The 19,884-nt window shown below is 36.6% G+C and overlaps 1 protein-coding gene across 1 annotated transcript in view; it reads right to left on the bottom strand.

The window, feature by feature from the left end:
• Positions 1 to 12,039, bottom strand: part of LOC149787220 (uncharacterized) — a 48,639-nt gene extending 36,600 nt beyond the window's left edge. The window contains exons 1-6 of the mRNA XM_089976071.1: positions 11,959 to 12,039; positions 10,336 to 10,569; positions 6,868 to 7,071; positions 3,333 to 3,495; positions 2,809 to 2,900; positions 1,029 to 1,268 (exon numbers count right to left, since the gene is read on the bottom strand). Coding sequence (XP_089832197.1) covers positions 1,029 to 1,268; positions 2,809 to 2,900; positions 3,333 to 3,495; positions 6,868 to 7,071; positions 10,336 to 10,569; positions 11,959 to 12,030 — 1,005 coding nt within the window. The 5' untranslated portion in view covers positions 12,031 to 12,039. The remainder of the gene's footprint in view (positions 1 to 1,028; positions 1,269 to 2,808; positions 2,901 to 3,332; positions 3,496 to 6,867; positions 7,072 to 10,335; positions 10,570 to 11,958) is intronic.
• Positions 12,040 to 19,884: the final 7,845 nt, after the last annotated feature.

Below are 19,884 nucleotides of genomic sequence, written 5' to 3' on the forward strand. Positions count from 1 at the left end.
CATCACATGAAGAATATTTTCTTATCATTCTCGATGAACATGGTTGATAAACATTCATTGTACAGCTTCAACTACAATCAAAGTCATCAAAGACCACAAACTCGCCTCCATACTGAACCAATATATACATTATGGAACAAGGATAGAAAAAAAACTTGGTAATGATTGCCAATTCCTTGTCAGCAGGTCTCTATTTATGACAATATACCACAGCAATTGGGCTAAGTAGTAGCCTACTTTCAGACGTTCTAACTGCAATTGTATCCATAATGCCTAACTCTCTTGTACGGATATACCATTTTATCTGAAATTCTCGATATTTAGAATTCTGGTTAATTTCAGTCTTTGGGTATGGAAAATAGTTGGTTTGACGTACTTTACCGTTTCAGTCTTTATAATGATGTAAGAAATTGATGGTACTTGGATATTTGCAATAATTGCAAGTTTATATGATTATGATTACAATTCATGGGATGCACATTTTATTAATGATACACTGGCCAGTTTGGTCTATTTATAGATGGTGACATGGCAGCATTGAGCTCACATTGTGGAAGGGTAACCTTTAATGTAGCACAACTGTCTGTGTTGCATTGTAGCTTACATTTTCACAAATTCCAAAACCTACAGAGCTCAATGGCTCATTGCCGTCTCTCAACTTGACATAATCCTTTAAAATAAAATCATCTTTCCCATCATGCGATACACTCAAATTTTAATGGGTTCAATATCAATTTTGTCCTGAAAATGCATTGCTTTGATGGACACCATTTAAAAAATTTATATTAAAAAAAATCAGCATGACCCGGCACACGTTTTCATAAAAAAATTATAGAGTATAAAATATCCAAGGTACTTGGTATGGCTTGTACCGGTCCTTACAAATGGGATATTTTCTTGCTATATTATTACAACTTAATAAGGCCAGAAATAGTTCTTACTTAAAAAAAAACAACAGGAAACCTCAGAAAGTATTTACTTTAAAACAACCAATACCAGCCACAGAAAAGAAATGTGCATGACTTTACCTTTGCTTTCAATGACTCGGAAGACTCGAGCATGTGCAGCAGCTCAGAGTTGTCTATTTCCAACAACATTCCAGTTATCTTTCCAGCTAGGTCGGGGTACATGCGCTGGATCAGTGGGAAGAGACGCTCACCCAGCATCTGTTTCTGCTCCTGGAGAGGAGCTGAGGCCAACATATGGGAGGTCAAAGGCTCCTGACCCTGGACAACCACAGCCTGAGGTGGGTTTTGTTGTTGCTGTGTCTAATAAAGAATTAACAAGATAAAGAACATTGTTTGTTTGGACAACAACAAAAACATGGCGAGATAATAAAAAAGTACAAGAGGCCTTAGTGGACCCAATATCTTTATCCTGGATGACACCTGTTTAACATATTTAGTAACCGAAGCTAAACTGACAGGTAGAATGGCATCCTTTCTATCAAGTCCTTCATGCTAGAGTGCTTTCTGCAATTCTATTTATGAAAACAACTTGTTTAAAGGATTTACACTTTTCAGCAATGATGACCACATTTGATCGCCAATTAACACAATTTATATAGCTTTTAAAGTTCTCGGCAAAGAATTGGTCTGGAAAATTTGGTCAAATTTTGTTAGGCATTTTATGATGAGCTGACTAAAGCCTTTCCACTTAAATAGTAATTTTGTATCCACGTTTAATTTAGTAATGATATCCAAATTTAATTGCAAATCAGGATCATGACAGGATGTATTCTGTCCAGCTTGTCTAATTCAGTTCAGCTGTTTTGGAAAAGACATTTTAATTATTCTTTGCTTTTAGCATGGGTAGCTATACTTTAGGCAGATTGATGTAACTTGAAAGGCCATTATGCTCTGTCCCAATTTTATTATTAACCAGTGAAGCCATTTTCTTTTAAAACTTAAAAGTAGCAATTGTTGATGAACAATGGATGGAAAATACATGATGGATGATCAGGTGATATAAAGATTAAGAAAATTAAAAGTTTAAAGAATTTTAAATAAAGTTTTAAGATAGATAAATTTTCCTCTTTGCAAAACACTTCATATCCTAGTGACACACAAATCATTTGCTGGAATTGAAGTGAAATATTTAGGAAATATAAATTGCTAAAACTATTCAGATACTTAATGACATGTACACACACTTTACTATACATGATCTTGAAATTTGCCTTATAGCTTTCTTACTTTGGTGTTACGATTGTAATCTTCTATACAACATTCAATATCTTGCATAACATCAGAATGCAAGAATATTAATGGTTTTGGCAGAAGCCACTGCCCTTTAATATTTTCCAAGATTATTTATCTTAAGGTGTCCGTCAACAGCTGTTGACAAACCTTTTACTGTTCTTCATTTTAGAATGATCTCCTTCTTGACTTAAGTGCCACTTTAATCACAAATGTCTTCCATGTTATGAGCGGACAGAAACCGAGAGAAAACTTAAAATACTGAGCTGTAACCTTGAACTTGAAAATAAACAGACCAACAAGATGGAGCCACCTTCAATTGTAACTGTAAGAGTTCATCAAATTTCACCCCCAATTTCAAATAACTTTCAATTTATAAAGATGAAACAAATCAGCTGTATGAAAAAAATGGATACACCTCGAAATGAAGCATTTAATTTTTTTTAGCTTCTTAATGAAAATTTAAACTAAATCAGAAATGTCTTCACATTACCATCTCTATTGCAATACACAAATGCCCTGCCATAAATATTGAGCACTTCTCCATCAGCTCTTACCGCATGCCTAGCGGAAAACAAAAAAGTGGAGAACATATTCAGATTAGCCCTACCTGTGGTACATTGCGCATTGGAGGCTGCCTTGGTATTTTGTATGGGCCTTGTTGTTGTTGTTTGGGAGGCACACTGGTGAGAGCAGTACGTCCTGGCACAGAGACAAAGGGCAACAATGTCAAACTCTTATCTTTCTAAGTTAAAATAAAGATAAAAACTTAACCAAAAAAGCTTACTTTTCACGGTCAGGAGTTTCATTTCACAGCTTGGGAGTCAACATTTGACATGTATTATATTCTGACCCAGAGTAATGATAACAAGTGACCTACAAGATGTAACTTTCAAACACTGACACCTATACCAGAAAAGTAAATACTAAATCCACAATACTTATGCAGGCAATATTACAGAAAAGTGTAACAGCCCTGTTATTTTCAAAAAACCGAGAAGAAAACATTTTAATTATTATTGACATGAACACCAGATATTTGACACTTTTTGTTTCACAATTCACATGCGACACACACCCAACCCCATAGGCTGAAAAACAACCAAGATAAAAATAACTAGCCCAAATTCTTACTCTGGGCTGCAGGCTGGTTGGGTCTAACTGTCGGCCAGCGAGGTCCAGCTCTCATCTGCGGCATTGTCTGTGGCGTAAAGAAACCTCGTTGGGCAGCCTGTGGCATTGTTGGTACGAAGTATCCTGCTCCACCAGCTTGGAACATCTGGCCCATCTGTTGAGTCTAAAATAAAAACAGTTCTGACAAATTTTAAACAATTCACTAATGTATTAAACACAAACTTCAAATAGACATATGAAAATAGCTTTTATCTTAAGAATATGCATATTTAAGCCAGATATATGTGATGTTCAAGATACCAAATAAATAGTCCACTAACTTAAGGTACAAATTTTCATTCAATTGATCAAGGTCCTTTCCAGGCACAAGCCAAAATTCAAGAACAGTTAGCTATATTATCCAAGCCTTAAGGTGCAACTGCTTCCAATGCTGTTGCTTGCAAAGTTGTGAAAACTATTTCAATATGTCTGGTATATTGCTTCATGCATATCTGAACGCCAGCATCATCTGTCCAATGGTGAAAGGCCTTTACACCTTCAGTTTCTGTCCAAGTTGATTAAATTCTGTACAGCAACTAAGAAAGTGGTTTTAAATGAATTATCATTGCTAGTAAAAACAGCATTATCTATGGAAGAGCACATCATTTATATAAATCTGGAGTCTTTCAAGTTGGAAATCTTTCCTGGTCAAATTCTGTTCATCAGCATTTAAGCATACACTTGTCAGTTAATTCCATGTTCTTTTACACCAACAAATTACAGGTCAGGGCTCAAGTTCCATTCCCCACCCCACCTATGTAAAACTCTATTGGTGAACAAGTTGGTCACAGAATGATACACCCACCTCTCTCCCAAATCCCACCCATACCTCACCAATGAGATCAATCCATACAGCTGCCAGCCCTCCAGGCTCACAATTAGTGAAAATAGGGATTAGTGAATTCTGACATGAATTCATACAGTTATCTTCTAGTCCGGGAATATTTGTAGAAGCAAATGTTTAGCATGGTCTCCAGCTGATAAAGGTAGATAGTGTTCAACTAGAAAACTCAACAATGCTTCAGCGTTGGTAGCTTGCAGGGCTTCTGTCGATGGCTTAAAATATTCAAGAGCTGAAATCTGCTGCGAGTTCTTAATTTTCCCAAATTCTATATGCTTTTTGCTACCAATGTGCTTCCTCACATTGTCTCTGCCACCATGCCCAATGCTAAAATTTGTGGAACACTGCGTGCAATATGCATGATGTATATTGGTGCTTAATGGCTGAATGCAGGGTCGATTTTTGGTATTTTCTACACTAAACTTCACTTCCCTTTTTGTGCATTACGTCTTTTTCCTTGTTGGTGAAGACATTTCAAGATGTGATGCCGAAAGGTAATTCAAATCGGTGTTTGCGGCATATGCACTGAGCAAAATTCTGGTTAGGCCCCAGCTCCTCTCAAAAGCATTTATAAAATTACTCTTTTACAGTTAGATCAAAATACGCTAAAATGCTTGCTACCGGACAAGCTGTACCAATCAGCTACATTTCCACTAATATCATGACCAGCAGTACCGGGCCGATATCACAACTAGCACTTAACAGGATATCGGTTACTTTATTAAAGATTTAAAATAATTGAGAATTGGGGAATTTTTTTGCATGCAGCGTGTATCTGTCAATCGCTGAAAAAGATGTGAAATTCACGCCAAAATCTTGAGGGTTGGCAGCTATGAATCCATGGTCAAATAAAGCACTCAACTCTTTTGACAATATTTAGTAGAATGATTTTTCACCATGAATGTCTTCTGATATCATAATATTCTAAATTTCAAAGCAATCAACTTCATTCTGATATGAATTGCATCCAGACACAATAAAAACTGGCAATAACCATTACAAAAAGTGTGGGAGCACAAAAATTTCTCAGCCTGTTAATTTGTAAATGAGAACAATGTGTACTGAGTAACACATAAAAATCTGAAAGACAAACTGCAGGGCTAGTTGCGGTAATATTATTATACAATGCATCGAACTACAAGGCAGAAATGGGCGACATTATTTAAAAAATTGTGGGAGGCTATTTACCGATATGCTCATTGTCAGGTGAGGACCATAGTAATTACTAAGCTTCGAGATGATCCACTAAAAACTGAGTGACTTGCTCTTTTGGTAACGGGCATACAATTAAATTAAAACAAAACTTGAAAAAATAATATAACGGGGGGAGCAAAGTGTATCTTCAGATGATTACCATATTGTTTATAAAAAAAATCACTGCAAGATTAGTTGCATTAATGATATTCTGGTTCACAATATATGGACAAACATGCACAGGAGTATTATACCACTAAAATGAGTTAAGAGAATGGAGTGCTTGGATTTTCAAGACTGTAGCACAAAGTAACACAGTATAGTATATGCCTTATCTGTGAAAACATGACCTACTGTACAGATTAACCTGTATCCAATGACAACCTCTTAGTGTCCTCTGCCCCATGTCGGGTTCCACAAAGACAGGATTCGCCAAATATGCATATATTTTATATAACATGGGAGATAATCAGCCATATATATATATATATATATATATATATATATATATATATATATATATATATATATATATATATATATATATATATATATATTATAGCTAGCTTTAACAAACAGGGAAAAACTGTCCTTCATGGTTGTTTTTCAGAATTTCCTGTAATGCACATATACAAAGTCATGAATATCTAGTCTCAAAATTGCAAGTGATCTGGTGGTTTGTAAGACAGAACGTCATAAAATTCCTACATAAAACGTTTGTTTTTTTACACGATTATTGCAAACATTTCACAACTTATCCTGGTGCAGTGTTGTAACCGCAAGTCAAGATTTCTGAACCTTTGCAACAATTTTGTTTCTTCTTTGTCAGATCAACTAACCCAGCATCTGACACTATATTAGAATCATCGATCACCATTTGGCAAACATATCCACGTCATCCTTGCAAATTTACGGACTTGAAGTTGAAAAGAATTGGTAATATTCTGAAGCTGAGCTACTCTTTGTCCCAACTCTAAAAATAATACCAAGTTCACACACAAGAAATATAAGGAAAGGGTATGAACTTAAGAATTTCTCGAGTACACACTTGTCAGCTACAACTACTTGATGTGAATTTCATGCAGCTTTTTTGTAGTAACCTACATATGCAGAATCTGGTCAAAAAACATCCTTTCTTTAAGAAAATTTGTTTGGATTTGTTTCAATTCAACTGATCTTACCAATTATATTAAATTCTGTACTCGGCATTTTTATAATTCCCTAGCAACATTACTGGTGAACTGTACAGTGAAGCTGGCATAAAATGAACTATACTCTGAGCCATGTCTGGTGTGATATACTCGCAGTATAGACCTCTATGAAATAGCACCCACTCTTACAGGGAACTTCAAAATGTTGCCAGGAGGAAAAGCCAGTCCCCAGAATTGTTCAAGTAAACACTGCAAAGGTATGCAAAAGTAAAAAACTGAATATTTGCCAAAGGCGTCCTTCTTGCACTACCTGTATCCTCATGCTGGCTATCCGCTGCATGTACTGGGAGGCAAGGTGGGCCTTGCGGTCTTCTTTGCGCTGAGCTAAAGCCACATACAATGGCTTTGCTACCACAATGCGACCGTTCATCTCAGTCACAGCCTTAGTTGCCTCTTCAGGTGAACTGAAGCACACAAAGCCAAAGCCCTTGGTTCTTCCATTCTCAGTCATGACCTAAAATGTAGGAAGTAAACTGGCATGTAAAGTCATTTCAATCTACAAAATTAAAATTTTAACTTTATTTTGCTGCCCTGCATTATGCTGCTGTGGGGAACAAAATAATGAACATAAATTAGTTTTGTTTCCTTTCAAACTTTTAATTCTAAGTAATCTATATATGCATCGTATAGAAAGTAAACACTTTCTATTACACAGTATTAAAACAACTAAATGCTAATAATCAGAATCTAGTCAAGTAACAGTTTAACCCCGAATTTATCTGTGCCAATAAAAGTGGGTATAGAAAATTTAACCTTTGTTATATTGACTTACACCTGCATGAAATAGAAAAATTATACATTTTCTCAGAAATAGCAAGTATTATAATCGTTATGTCTTTCTTCTGCTGATAGACAAGAGGAAACAACGGCATTGATGAAACCTGACCCGGTACACACCATCTGCATACTAGTAACTTCAGAAATCTCGAACGACATCATAAGTCCATTAATCAAGTGATATCAACAACAAACTATTTTAATGTAGGTGTGAGAAATTCACTAATATTAAATGAAGTCAGATACCTATTGTTTGACAGAATCACATACTGGAAGGTATTTCTTAATTGCATATAGTCATTGTCTGGTCAGTCTGATTTATTAAGCAGAGAGCACATGTCAACGTATTCCTAGTTTCCTAATACCCTTGTGCCACCTCGTTTTTTTATATATTTCGACATTTATGTTAGGGTTTAGTGTCGGAGTCCATTCCTTATCGAAAAGTTGGAATTCCCGACGCCATTTGATCTTGGCATGGTGTAGCCGCTTACTAGCCAGCTCAGCAAACTTGAACAACCTTTCATCGAGATATACCTGTATGATAGGAATATGATGCCTTTTCACAGATATTGCAATCATAGCATTCGTTATGTATATAATCCACCGACAGATGAGATGAAATTACACTGTTGAACAAATTTGAAGAAAACCGGATTCACTATGCACAGAGCACGTCATTGTAGTAGTCACGTGAACCAACAAAAACATCGCTGACATGTGCTCTATACTTCTTGAAAATGGTTTTCTCCACCCTGCTGTGATATAGACAGGCTTCTGGTAGTTTTTCTCATAATAAATATGTTGAAAGTTAAGTGTGCATGACATGACGAATGCTATGCTCATAATTTTTGGAAAAACTGATAATTGCTATCAATTTCAAGCAGGTTTATCTCGACGAAAGGTTGTTCAAGTTTGCTGGGCCAACTTTTCGATAGCGAATGGATTCGTGACTCAACACTCCAACATAAATGTCCAAATATTAAAAATGGGGTGACAAGGGTCAGAGGAAACTCGGACTGATGTCAAAGTGGTAGTGCCGTGATACAACAAAACTCCAGAAGTCGTCCTCTGAATACACAACCATGAAAAAATTGTTCGTTCAGGGGGTTTTTTGTGTATTTTTATTACAGCCACTACATTTCCAGGGCCATTTCACAACACTTGAGGATCACAACGTCCAAGAAATGAAACTGTTTAACATTGGAAATATTAAATGCAAAACCAAGAGACTGGAACCAAATCAAATGCCCAAACATATGAAACCCAAGTCAGTAGACTGGATTTTTATACACCATAATCTTTAATAGTGCATTTTTAAGAAATGTGAAATAATTTTCTTTTAGCTCTTTAACAAAGTTGTGGGCAAAGACGTATCTTCAGGCAGATGTACCAGGATAAACATTTTGTAGCATGTGAAAAGCATTCAATATGTTTCACATTTAATGCCATGCATTTATACTCTAAAACCTATTTTCACAGGGTTACAACAATGTATTAGTGTGTGTGTGATTTGGATTTTTAATGAAGCTTTAACAGTTTCTAGTCACATCACTATGATGTCTGCAGTGGGACAGTTTATAGTGATGTCTATAGCACTGGGGCATCATGCCACAGACATGTAGCATGATGTCCCTACCAGTCACATTATCCTGACACCAGGCTGACCAGTCCTAACACAAACCTCTTAATGCTTAACATCAAGCAAGGCAGCTGTTAGTACCATTTTTATAAGTCCTTGGTATGACTCAGCCAGGGATCGAACCCACGACCTCCCACATCTGAGGCAGACGCCCTAACCACTAGGCTGATATTAGTGTGCATTCATTCTACCAAATGTAGACGTAAACATTGCATTACGAAGCACCTTTCCTAGTCTACTTGAATTTCAACATGGTGTCATATGCAGGACATTCAATAACAAGCCTTCTAGTTTGTCCATAACCATTAAAGCTGTACAAATTTTGACTGAAGGAATACAGTCCAAGAAAGTGAAGAATTATGGCAATATGACCGGTTTACAAATTTGCAATTCTATAAAATACCAATAAATTATTGCAATTTTTTAAAAGCCCTTTCATTTCTTCATGTCCACTTAACCTTGAAAATTCAGAAAAATAAAAATCCACTTGGTCAATTTTCCTGCCAGAAGCTTCAAGAAATGTTGCAGAGTGCTCTATGAACAAGTAAAGATGGCAGATGAAGCTCACATCAGCCATACACTACAACTCTGTATTTCTGTTCCCCAATTAAAGGAGGAACAAGTCAACTGTATGTGGCTAGTTCCAGGGTGTTTGGGGCAGATACTTTTATGCAAGAACCCAGTCTTAGCACTTATCTGTGTTATAGTTCTAAGTATCAGTCTTGTTTTTTTAAAGACCAGTTTTGATCTTTAAATTTTCTACTATCACATCAAATTTAGTGCACAGCTCAAGTCCCACAATATCTCAAGTAGGATATTTTTCTTCAACAAGCAGTGGCAGCCATACCTGAGAGAGATCTGCATACCTGTACAAATCTAAATGCAGTTTATGCTACAGTGCTTTTTGTCAAATTAGGGCCGATCGTTTGAAGCCATTATGTAAATGGTGTGTAATGTTTTTTTTTACTTTTAGTAATGGCATCATTTACATAAATCTGAAAGCCCTTCATACTTTTGATGCTATCAAATTCTGTCCATTATTTTTGCAAAGTCATTCATATACTTTTTTTAATACCCAGCAGCAGCCATATTTGATGACTGATCAGCATCATCTGTAAAAATTAAAAACCCTTTAATGACAGGATACACCGTTGAATTTCGTCTCAACTGGAGTTGTGATTTAAATTAGCAATTTCAAAAGATTAAATATACTTCAAGACAGGAGACACATCCTAAATGACCAACGGAACCTACTTGCGTTCAAGAAACCAATCAATAATTAAACTATAAATCTTCACAAACCCTGGCACTGGTGATTGTCCCAAACTGGGAAAACTCCTTGCGCAGACGCTCATCATCAATGACATCATCCAGATTCTTTACATACAAATTGACACCCTGGTAACGATTGATACGCTCCATTTTGATGCGTTCAAATTTCTCCTTCAGCTCAGCCTGTCTCTCAGCCTTCTTTTGGGCACGACCAGCAAACAGCACTTTGCCTCTGAGTTCCTTGCCATTCATTTCTTCCACAGCCTTTGAAAATAAAAATGAAAATCTATAAAATGATGTTTAATCATTTGAAACTTGGGGAGAATAAAAAAGACTGCAACAACAGACATGTGAACCCTAATAGGACCATCTCATCACGGTAGTCAATTTTTATTCCACAAATTAGACAGTAACGTGTACCAAAATATTGCATACTGCTATTGTCAAGTTGGAAAACATGCATTTAAGTAAAAAGTTCAAGTGTGATTCAACACTGCTGTAGCAACGGTAAACATGAGTTGTACAGAATTCTGAATGATAAATTGAAAAGCTATACCCAAACTTTCAAAAAAGACAAAGATTTCCAAGACATATTTTTGATAACATTTTGTATATAAAATTATGTTGCATGAGAAAATGACAAACGCAAAACACTACAATAATGTTTAATGATGAAATGAAACTGAACGAATCATCAAAAGAAAGAAACCAGGAAAAGTTGAATACAGCCTTGGATAATTTTATTTGTGATTATGGAAAAAATTTAAAATGTTTGATTTAAATTTTCAAAGTCTTTTAAAAACATCTAAGTAATGGTTATCTGTTCTATTTTCTCAAACTTTCAAGGCTTTGAAAATGCTACCTCGTTTTTCCAACACTGTCAATGACTAAGAACCCTGCATTATGTTCAACTAAAGAGTTTGTGAAGTGCACAAAAACCTTAAATACCTCCAGCAAGATTGCACAAATTGCAGTTCTCAATCTGATACAATCATTTCGATGTTCTTTCCTTGCATGGCAATAACAGTCATCTCTCCCACTGATACATACTTGCATCATCATGTCCAATAAACATCACTGCTACACCACCTTTTTATCCCCAAGAATCTTAATATTCCTTTCCATTCTCTTTTGCAAACCTTTCTTAGCAGGATTATTATCACTTTCACATTATCGTTTGTTGGAGCTACATTTTAGACATGCCTCCAAGAATAATCATTTAGATGTTGTACATGAAAATTATGTTTAAAATGTCCATGGTATTCCTGAAAAGTTGGTCTGGTTCCCCATCAAACTCCAGGAAATTTAATATGAAACCCTTATCTGTAACAAACACGGACAAGCCTCCATGAGGATTTTACCACACCATTCATATTCTTTGCTAATATTCTGTATTTTGAAGGGTTGTCCCTGCTAAAACAGCAACCTCCTCGTACTATGCTTTCGTTGCGATTATATGGAAAAAATTTAAAACCAAACTTTAGAGACAAAATCAATTTGTATTTTGTCTGCCCACAAAAATAGCCCAACACGAGTAATTTCGAAACTAGTATGGATTTTACAAAATCATCTGATAGCATGTTAGACAGTTAGCTATACAACCCAAAGCAGATAACCACACAATCACATCCATGCTTTGAAAGAAAGATTTACCCTTTCCGCCGACTCTGGCTCCTCAAAGCTGACAAATCCGAATCCACGTTCCTTCCCATCAAATGTTGTCATCACCTGTTCAGAAAAAAACAATATATATACATCAAACCAAAATCTATATGAAAATGGACAAAAAATTAACCAATGAGCAGTTTTGACAATCATTAAATTTCAACTGATTCCTAACGCTAGCTATTCTTCAAGCATCTTGCATGAAGTGAGGGAAATCAGTTTAAATTTAAATATTGATAATCAATTAATCTAAATCAACCGTAACTGCAGCTGATCTAATACTACTTTTCCCCATAGAAAAGTGTCAGTCAATAATCAAAACATTTTGCCATGTCCCTAACAAATAAGTTTAATAGTTTTGGCATATAAGTTTTATCTCCTCTTCTGAATGCTGATCACAAAATGTCCGTATTGGAATTGTACCCTTTGTTTCCGGATCCAGAGTCCCCAGATCACTTACTTTGTGATGTTTGCTCACTTTCGATTTTTCGTGTGCGTGCCAGCAAGCAGGACACAAGTTCTCTTCACAATCCAAACACCTACTGCTTGTAACGCTTTTCATGCCACAAAGATCACAAGTTAGTTTCTCACATGAGTCAGTGTCAATGTTAACTTTTGTTGGGAACTCTGACACCCTTTCCTTCCGTAACTCCACACTTTCTCTGCAGACGGGGCAATTATATTGTCCGTTTTTAAGGTTAACACGTAGCAGCAGAGGAGGGGAACAGACCACTTAAGGGAAGGGTCACCCTTTGTTATACAAAAAAAATAGTGACCCTTCATAGAGGTCAAATACCATGTCTACGGTTGTTTGTCCCCAACATAATTGTAGACGAGCCTCCTCTGCTGCTCAATAATCCTGGGAATCTTCGGAATCCTGGGAATTTGTTTTATGTTTCAAGTAATATTCAAGTTCTGATGGTGGTTTTTCTATTTTTGGATTTATGTTTTTTCTTTTTCTGTAATATATCATTAAACTTCTGTATCGATCTCCACCGCAATTTTTGCAAATCTGATATAATCCTCTAACGCCGTTGTTACATCCAACACATCTTCGTGGACCAGCATGAGGGTTTTTCTTTACAAGATAATTATGTTTTTTGCAATATTCTCCACGACATTTTTTATCACATTTGTTAGTGGTTCCTTGACGCAGCCACGCACAATTGTTCATTATATTAATGATATCATCACCTTGTTATCCAAATATTTTATCAAGTCCAATACGATATCTTGTTCTAGGATCGTGCAAATTTATTGTTATAAACCCGTGCGGAGTAGTTTGCGCTCGTGAAAAGAAGTTTCTGAATTTAATTATATTCATGTCACCGCTGCACCAGGTTTGATGAATATTTCGCAACGTGTGTGTGTCTACGCCATTAAAAACAACTAAAATATTGCAATTATCTCTGATCACTTTTGGTATTTGTGTGTATCGTTGAGTAACATAAATAACATCGGTATTTTTATGTCTACCACGGGAAAAAATCCTAGCTGGATTTGACTGTTTATCTAGCATCACATCGTCGTATACAACTAAATTATTAATAAATCCGTTTAAAACATCAACGGACGGTGCTTCATCAATATCTGTTATAAACTCTATAACATCATTATTTTCGTCCAGTAATCGCGCGTTTTCGTTAAAATCTTTAAGTACTTCATAACATCGTTGATCATCAGCGGATGGTGCTACCAAATATAATTTATCCCATTTCAACCATCTCATTATCAGATTAAGTAATAATTGCGTCTTACCCGATCCAGATGGTCCCATGATAATCATTCTGATGGAATTCGGTAGTGCAGGATGGTGTTTAACTGGCTCTCGCTGCCGAGTTGCTGAGAAATCAATTATATCCATATATATCATAACATGAATTTATATTGTTTACGCTGTAAAGTTAAAACTCCAACCACTGATTTAGCTACGGTTATAACAAAAAATAAAAAAATAGCGTATGGTGGAAAATGTTCTGTATGCGGTAGAAAGAAATTTTCGTTTTTACCTAATAGGCGCGGTGGTGATATTGCTAATTTGATGTCAAAGTTTCCAGGTGCTCCATGGGCTAAATACAGCGGAGAAAAACATCTACCAGGATATAATTATTGCGGTCCTGGTACTCGACTCGATATCAGGCTTGATAATCAGGATCAACCAAAATCAGGCGAGGAACCAGTAAACGCCATTGATCGAGCTTGTCATGTTCATGATGTAGCTTATAAGAGTAAAAATCTACAAGATAGGCATATCGCAGATGTGAAATTAGTTCATTCATTAAATTCCATAAAAAATAAAAATATCAGAGAATCATTAGCTAATTGGTTAGTAAGATCCGCGATGAAAAGTAAATTAGCGCTAGGGGCTGGTAATATATAATGGAATCGATTTATTATTCACCAATTGGATACTGGAAGGGTAAATCAGCAATTAGTAAACTCGCTGATGCAGCAGCGGTTAAACATTCTGCCGCTAGCGCGTGGTTGTCCAGGCAGGCAATATGGCAAATTTATCTACCACGTCCTAAACAAATTCAGTACGCGTATTTCAGTGTCAGTGTTCCTAATGAAGTTCATCAAGCTGATATTTTATTTTTACCATATGATACTGTACGTGGAAAAACGTACAAATACGCGTTAACTGTCATTGACGTTGCAAGTAGATATAAAGAAGCAGAACCGTTAACGACTAAAACAGCCGCTGAAGTAGCCGACGCATTTAAACGAATTTATCAACGAGGTGGTGGACCACAAAGTGGTCTACGATGGCCACAGCTGCTACAGGTTGATCCTGGCAAGGAATTTCTTGGTCCAGTATCATCGTTGATGAAACAACATAATACCAAAATACGACGAGGGCATACTGCAATTCATCGTGATCAGGCAATTGTTGAGCGATTTAATCGAACACTCGCTGAGCGGTTATTTGGATATCAATACGCGAAGGAATTGATTCAGGATAAAAGATCTCGTGAATGGGTGGCAAGATTACCGAGCGTGATAGCTGCATTAAATAATGAGATTACACGAACAACCAACATGAAACCCATTAATGCAATTACCAAAACAAATATACCAATACGAAAAGATATTGAAAAACAAAAAATATTGGGTGATGTTGCAGTTAGATATTTATATGAGCCCGGCGAACTTGAAGGCGGTAAAGCGAGAGCGACTGATCCTATTTGGAGTGTTACCACGCATAAGATATCCACCGTGAAAAGATCCACCGGGAGAAACGTAGGCGTTTCCAGACCCGCAATCTACAGACTAGATTCGGCTGCTCCTCAATGCGGATTTGTGCGTGAACAATTACAAGTGATCCCTACGGATACACAATTACCACCGCGATCACTTAACTAGCGCTGGCGCCAAGGGTGTGTGCACCCCGGCGTCGATTACATTCAAGACAGGTCAACATGATATTTTCTCGTGTATGACCAAGATTGTTATTTTTTCTATCTACGGTAAATTGTCTTGGATCATTTTTCAGACACCGCCATAACATTATACAATTACAACTTGCACAATGATTATTCTGTTGTTGTTTTAGCGCATTAATAAAATCAACATCAAGATCAAAATTGCGTTTACTTTTTTTATCACACTGTTTATAACCAGATAATTTTTTTCTTATTATATCACCGTCAACATCATCATTGATCACTGACGAGTCCATGACGATTCGTCTCAATTGAGATATTTTTCTAACTCGAGACACTGCGAGATAAACCAAGTTCGACCATTCGATGTGATCATCAACGATCCAAACAACTGTATCAGTAATAGTTAATCCCTGAGATGAATGAATCGTCATCGCGTATCCGAGCGTCCACGGGGATTTATCAGCACGTAGAGCATCTTCAACAACATCAACGTCGACGGCAACAATATCATTCAATACAAGATTCTGTTTCCTCTTTGACTCTCCTGGTATATCAACGTCGATATTTTGCCGTCGCGTATCTGCTGGTCGATAACATAGTGGAACTGACAACGTTGGAAACTTTTCTCGTTGCAACTGAAACAATTCCCGCTGAAGTGTATCACGAACTATCTTTCTACTTGCAACTATCAAATCGTTTGGTCGCCACGTTTGCATAAAGTCTTTCATGGGTGTTTCTGAAATTATCTCGCGCATTATTTCACACTGTATTTTATTCGGTTGCAGTCTGATTAATTTTTTAAATTCCTTTAATGCTGCATCAAGTGCTCTCTGATCATCAGTTATTTCTTCAGCGTGGTCGACAAAGTTCTTTAGCCAATCATGTGGAGATGGTCCAGCTACAGGTGGTGGTTGACCGTGATCGCCGCACATTATCACAGCAGTATTTCTTGTTAACAACCAATCAAGAAATGTTTTTAATGTTTCTTGCGGTACAGTGCATATTTCATCCCATATTATAATCCTTGGAATGTATTTCTCACCCATCCTTGAAGATGTCCATGTATCACCCTTCCATCGAAAAAAGCTATGATAAGTACAGGAATTAACACCGCGTTGTTTCATCTCTCGCGCGAGTCTATGTGTGGGTGTTAGCACGATCATATCCGAGTTCTGAAATAGTTCGATAGCTCGAGTGGTTTTACCACTGGCGCCAGGTCCGTTTAGATAAACCGTTTTGTGTCTAGTTATTGGATCGTATATCGATGGTAACAACGAAGTTGTCAACGTTTGATATTTTTTACAGTAAATATCTTTAACAGCAACATCAGCGGATTCGGAATAATCGAGCATATATTCATTTTTATTCTCCACGAACCCCACGATGCATAAGTGCCTATGTTTAATCCTTCTAACAGCATTGAATGTTTTTTGCTTATATAAAACGAATCGGTAGCAACTCTGACGGCATGCGTAGAAACCTTATTTATCATCGATAATAGATTTATTGAAACATACGCGAGCATCGATGATCTTAAATGAGTATACTGAGGTGACTCACCGTCCATGTAGTTCACGATGGTACCTAGTTTATTTCCATTTGACAAGAAAGCTGTTTCTCGACTTACAAACGTGTTCTTGTTCGTTGTATCAGCGATTATAAAATCTAACTCAGCGTCGTCCATGATCAATCTTGTACAATGTTGTCTGTGATCATATGCTGCTCCTTGGGTAAATTTGCCAATTATTTTTCTACCAAGATCCTTCGAATCGGTTTCATCCGAATGTGGTAACCAAACTTCGGTTTGTTTTCGATATGATATAATTGCTTCGCTGATCGTCAGCGATATTAACATCGTGCAATCAAGCATATACCGTAATAGTACTATTGGTGTCCACATTTTTTCCGAAAAATGTTTTCCAAACCAAACATAACAAATTGCATGGAGTCCTTTAGACATTTCGAATGACTCGATACGAGCAAATCCAGTCAGATCAAAATCCGGTAATGGTCCATTTATCGATACTCGCGTCATTTCGTGCGTGGGATGACCGAATCGCTCAAAATACACAGAACAATCTCCGTATCAAAGAAAACTTCCCGGATAACACGCAACCATATCAACTGAAATAACATCTCTATGATCGTATTTAGTATTCCATAGTCCGCCGTGTCCATATTCGACACAACTGGATACTATGTCATTGAGAAAATCAAACCGAGTTGGTTTCCACGAATTTTTCTTTCTAGCAAAATGAGCCGCAACGGACGGAACAGTAAAGCAGTTGGTCAATAATTCGTCAGTGTCATCAGTGTATTGCAGCGCAAGATTTTTCATTTTCTCGTGAAGATGATTTGTTCGATAAATAACACCATTAGGTCGTACAAACTGATCAAATTGATTATTTTCTTCCACGCAAGAATGAAATAACCATACTGACACAGGATCGTTTTTACTTATTTCGTTAATAAAATCAAACATGCCTCCATCAGAATTACCTGTAGGATAACATTTAACAGTTCGATCTCGTGGAAATATTGTTACTGCGTTAGTCCACGCGTGTGAGTTATGATCAATAATTTCGATCGAAGCTCCTTTTGATCTATATTTTGATTCATACAAAATTTCTCCAGTTATCGTCGCTACGGTTATTGGAAATTTTAATCTTTTTCCTAACTCAGCGACATCTTTCATAGACGCACCAGTATCTTTAACCATTTCTCCCCACGTGTTTATTATTTTACGTCTCTTATCCGTTAAGCCGTTTCCACGAGTCAAAACGGTAAAATGTTCTGTTACTCGTTCAGCTTCACAATTTATTTTTGAAAATTTCATCGGCGCTAGTTTATCAACGCTAGGTTTTTCATTTATCGCATAGATTCCATAAATAACCGCGGTCACAGGATATGCTCGTTCATAATACGGTTTGTCAATACCTGTCAATAGACCTGGTTTGGAATCTTTACTTAGTACGACAGTTTTTTTATTACCATGGACAGGATCATATTTGTCACGGATAATCCAATCATTTGTTTCTGTCAACACGACGAATTTTATTTTGAAAAGATACTTGCGATTACTTTGATGAATATCAAAGAGGTAGTTAATGATAATTGCTGCTCGTTTGTCGTTCATCATAGCGTTAATGGCGCCGTTGCGTATAATCTTGAACGTTGACCAGACATGAGATGCACCATCTGTGTGAAATTCTTTATTGGCGTCGTGAATTTTCGAGATCAAACTTTTATTTTTCGGATCAACCAGATCTCGTACTGGCAAGTCTGGAGATATTCTGTCGAGGTTGAATTTATCCACGCTCCAGGGCTTTATTCGGGATAATCTATCGAATTCGTTCATACTATATTTCAGACAAGTATTTAAATTAAAATATTATGTATACAATGTCTCAATGCAGATGGCACATGGTGGGTTCATTGACTCGTTGTAATAAATCCTGTAAAAGGGAGTTCTGCGGACAACACATGCAGTGCATTAACCGTGGAAGCTTAGGACCAATACCATGTCTGCGATGTGGTACTGGAGTGCGAGGAAAAACAAAATTATGTGGAAAGTGCGGGGGAAAACGGTTCAGAGAGCTTAAAAGATATTATGACAAAAAAAATAATAGTAGTGAAAATGCTATAAAATCCGTGGAGGATTATCTAACTAAGTATTCAGACAAATAATAATTTAAACAAATAATATTATCATATATGGAGCAAAATATATTTATCCCACATCCTGTCGTGACAAACTACGAATCAAATATTAATGGTATCATCAGACACTGCAGGTTAAAAAAACCAGTTGGTCATGTCATTAATTCTGGTTATCTAGCGTTCACGTACAAGGGAGGAAAGAAACATTATCTGTGTCATAGATTTAGCTATGAGTGTCATAACGGATTGATCAATGACGGTTTTGTTATTGATCATCTTGACGGGGATCCTCAGAACAACTCCTTATCCAACCTTTGTGTTGTCACATACAGCGAGAATAATACACGCGGTAATACAGGAAGATGTAAGACAATCGGAAAGAGGGCGGTAATTTCCACAAACACAGAAACTGGAGAAGAAATTATATTTCGTTCAATGCATTCAGCTGCAAAATATTTTGATATTCACTCGCAATCAGTACAAAACGTAGCAGAAAATATACATAAAACAGCTTTCTCGAAAAAATATAAGCAAAAAATTATCTTCCGATATCAATAATTATCATCACCACATTGAATTAATTTATGTCACAGATTTTCCCCCATACACTACTTATTTTTGACTCATGAAAGGGAGGTAATTTTATGGTCATAATTATTTCGGTTTCTAACTTACAAAAATATGCAGTTCGTGTATTTTTCTGTTCTATTCGTGAAACATTTAGAACAACACAGCATATACATTACAGAAAACCAACATTTATATGCCAGCTTACTGAATGTAGAATCCAGCGTCTAGTATGTATCGATCGTGGCGGGTTAACAGTACAGGGATCCTGCATGTATTTACTCAATTACAGAAGTACATG

This window comes from Sinohyriopsis cumingii, chromosome 12 (assembly GCF_028554795.1).
Source record: "Sinohyriopsis cumingii isolate HCF-2022 chromosome 12, ASM2855479v2, whole genome shotgun sequence".
Taxonomy (NCBI): Eukaryota; Metazoa; Mollusca; class Bivalvia; order Unionida; family Unionidae; genus Sinohyriopsis; species Sinohyriopsis cumingii.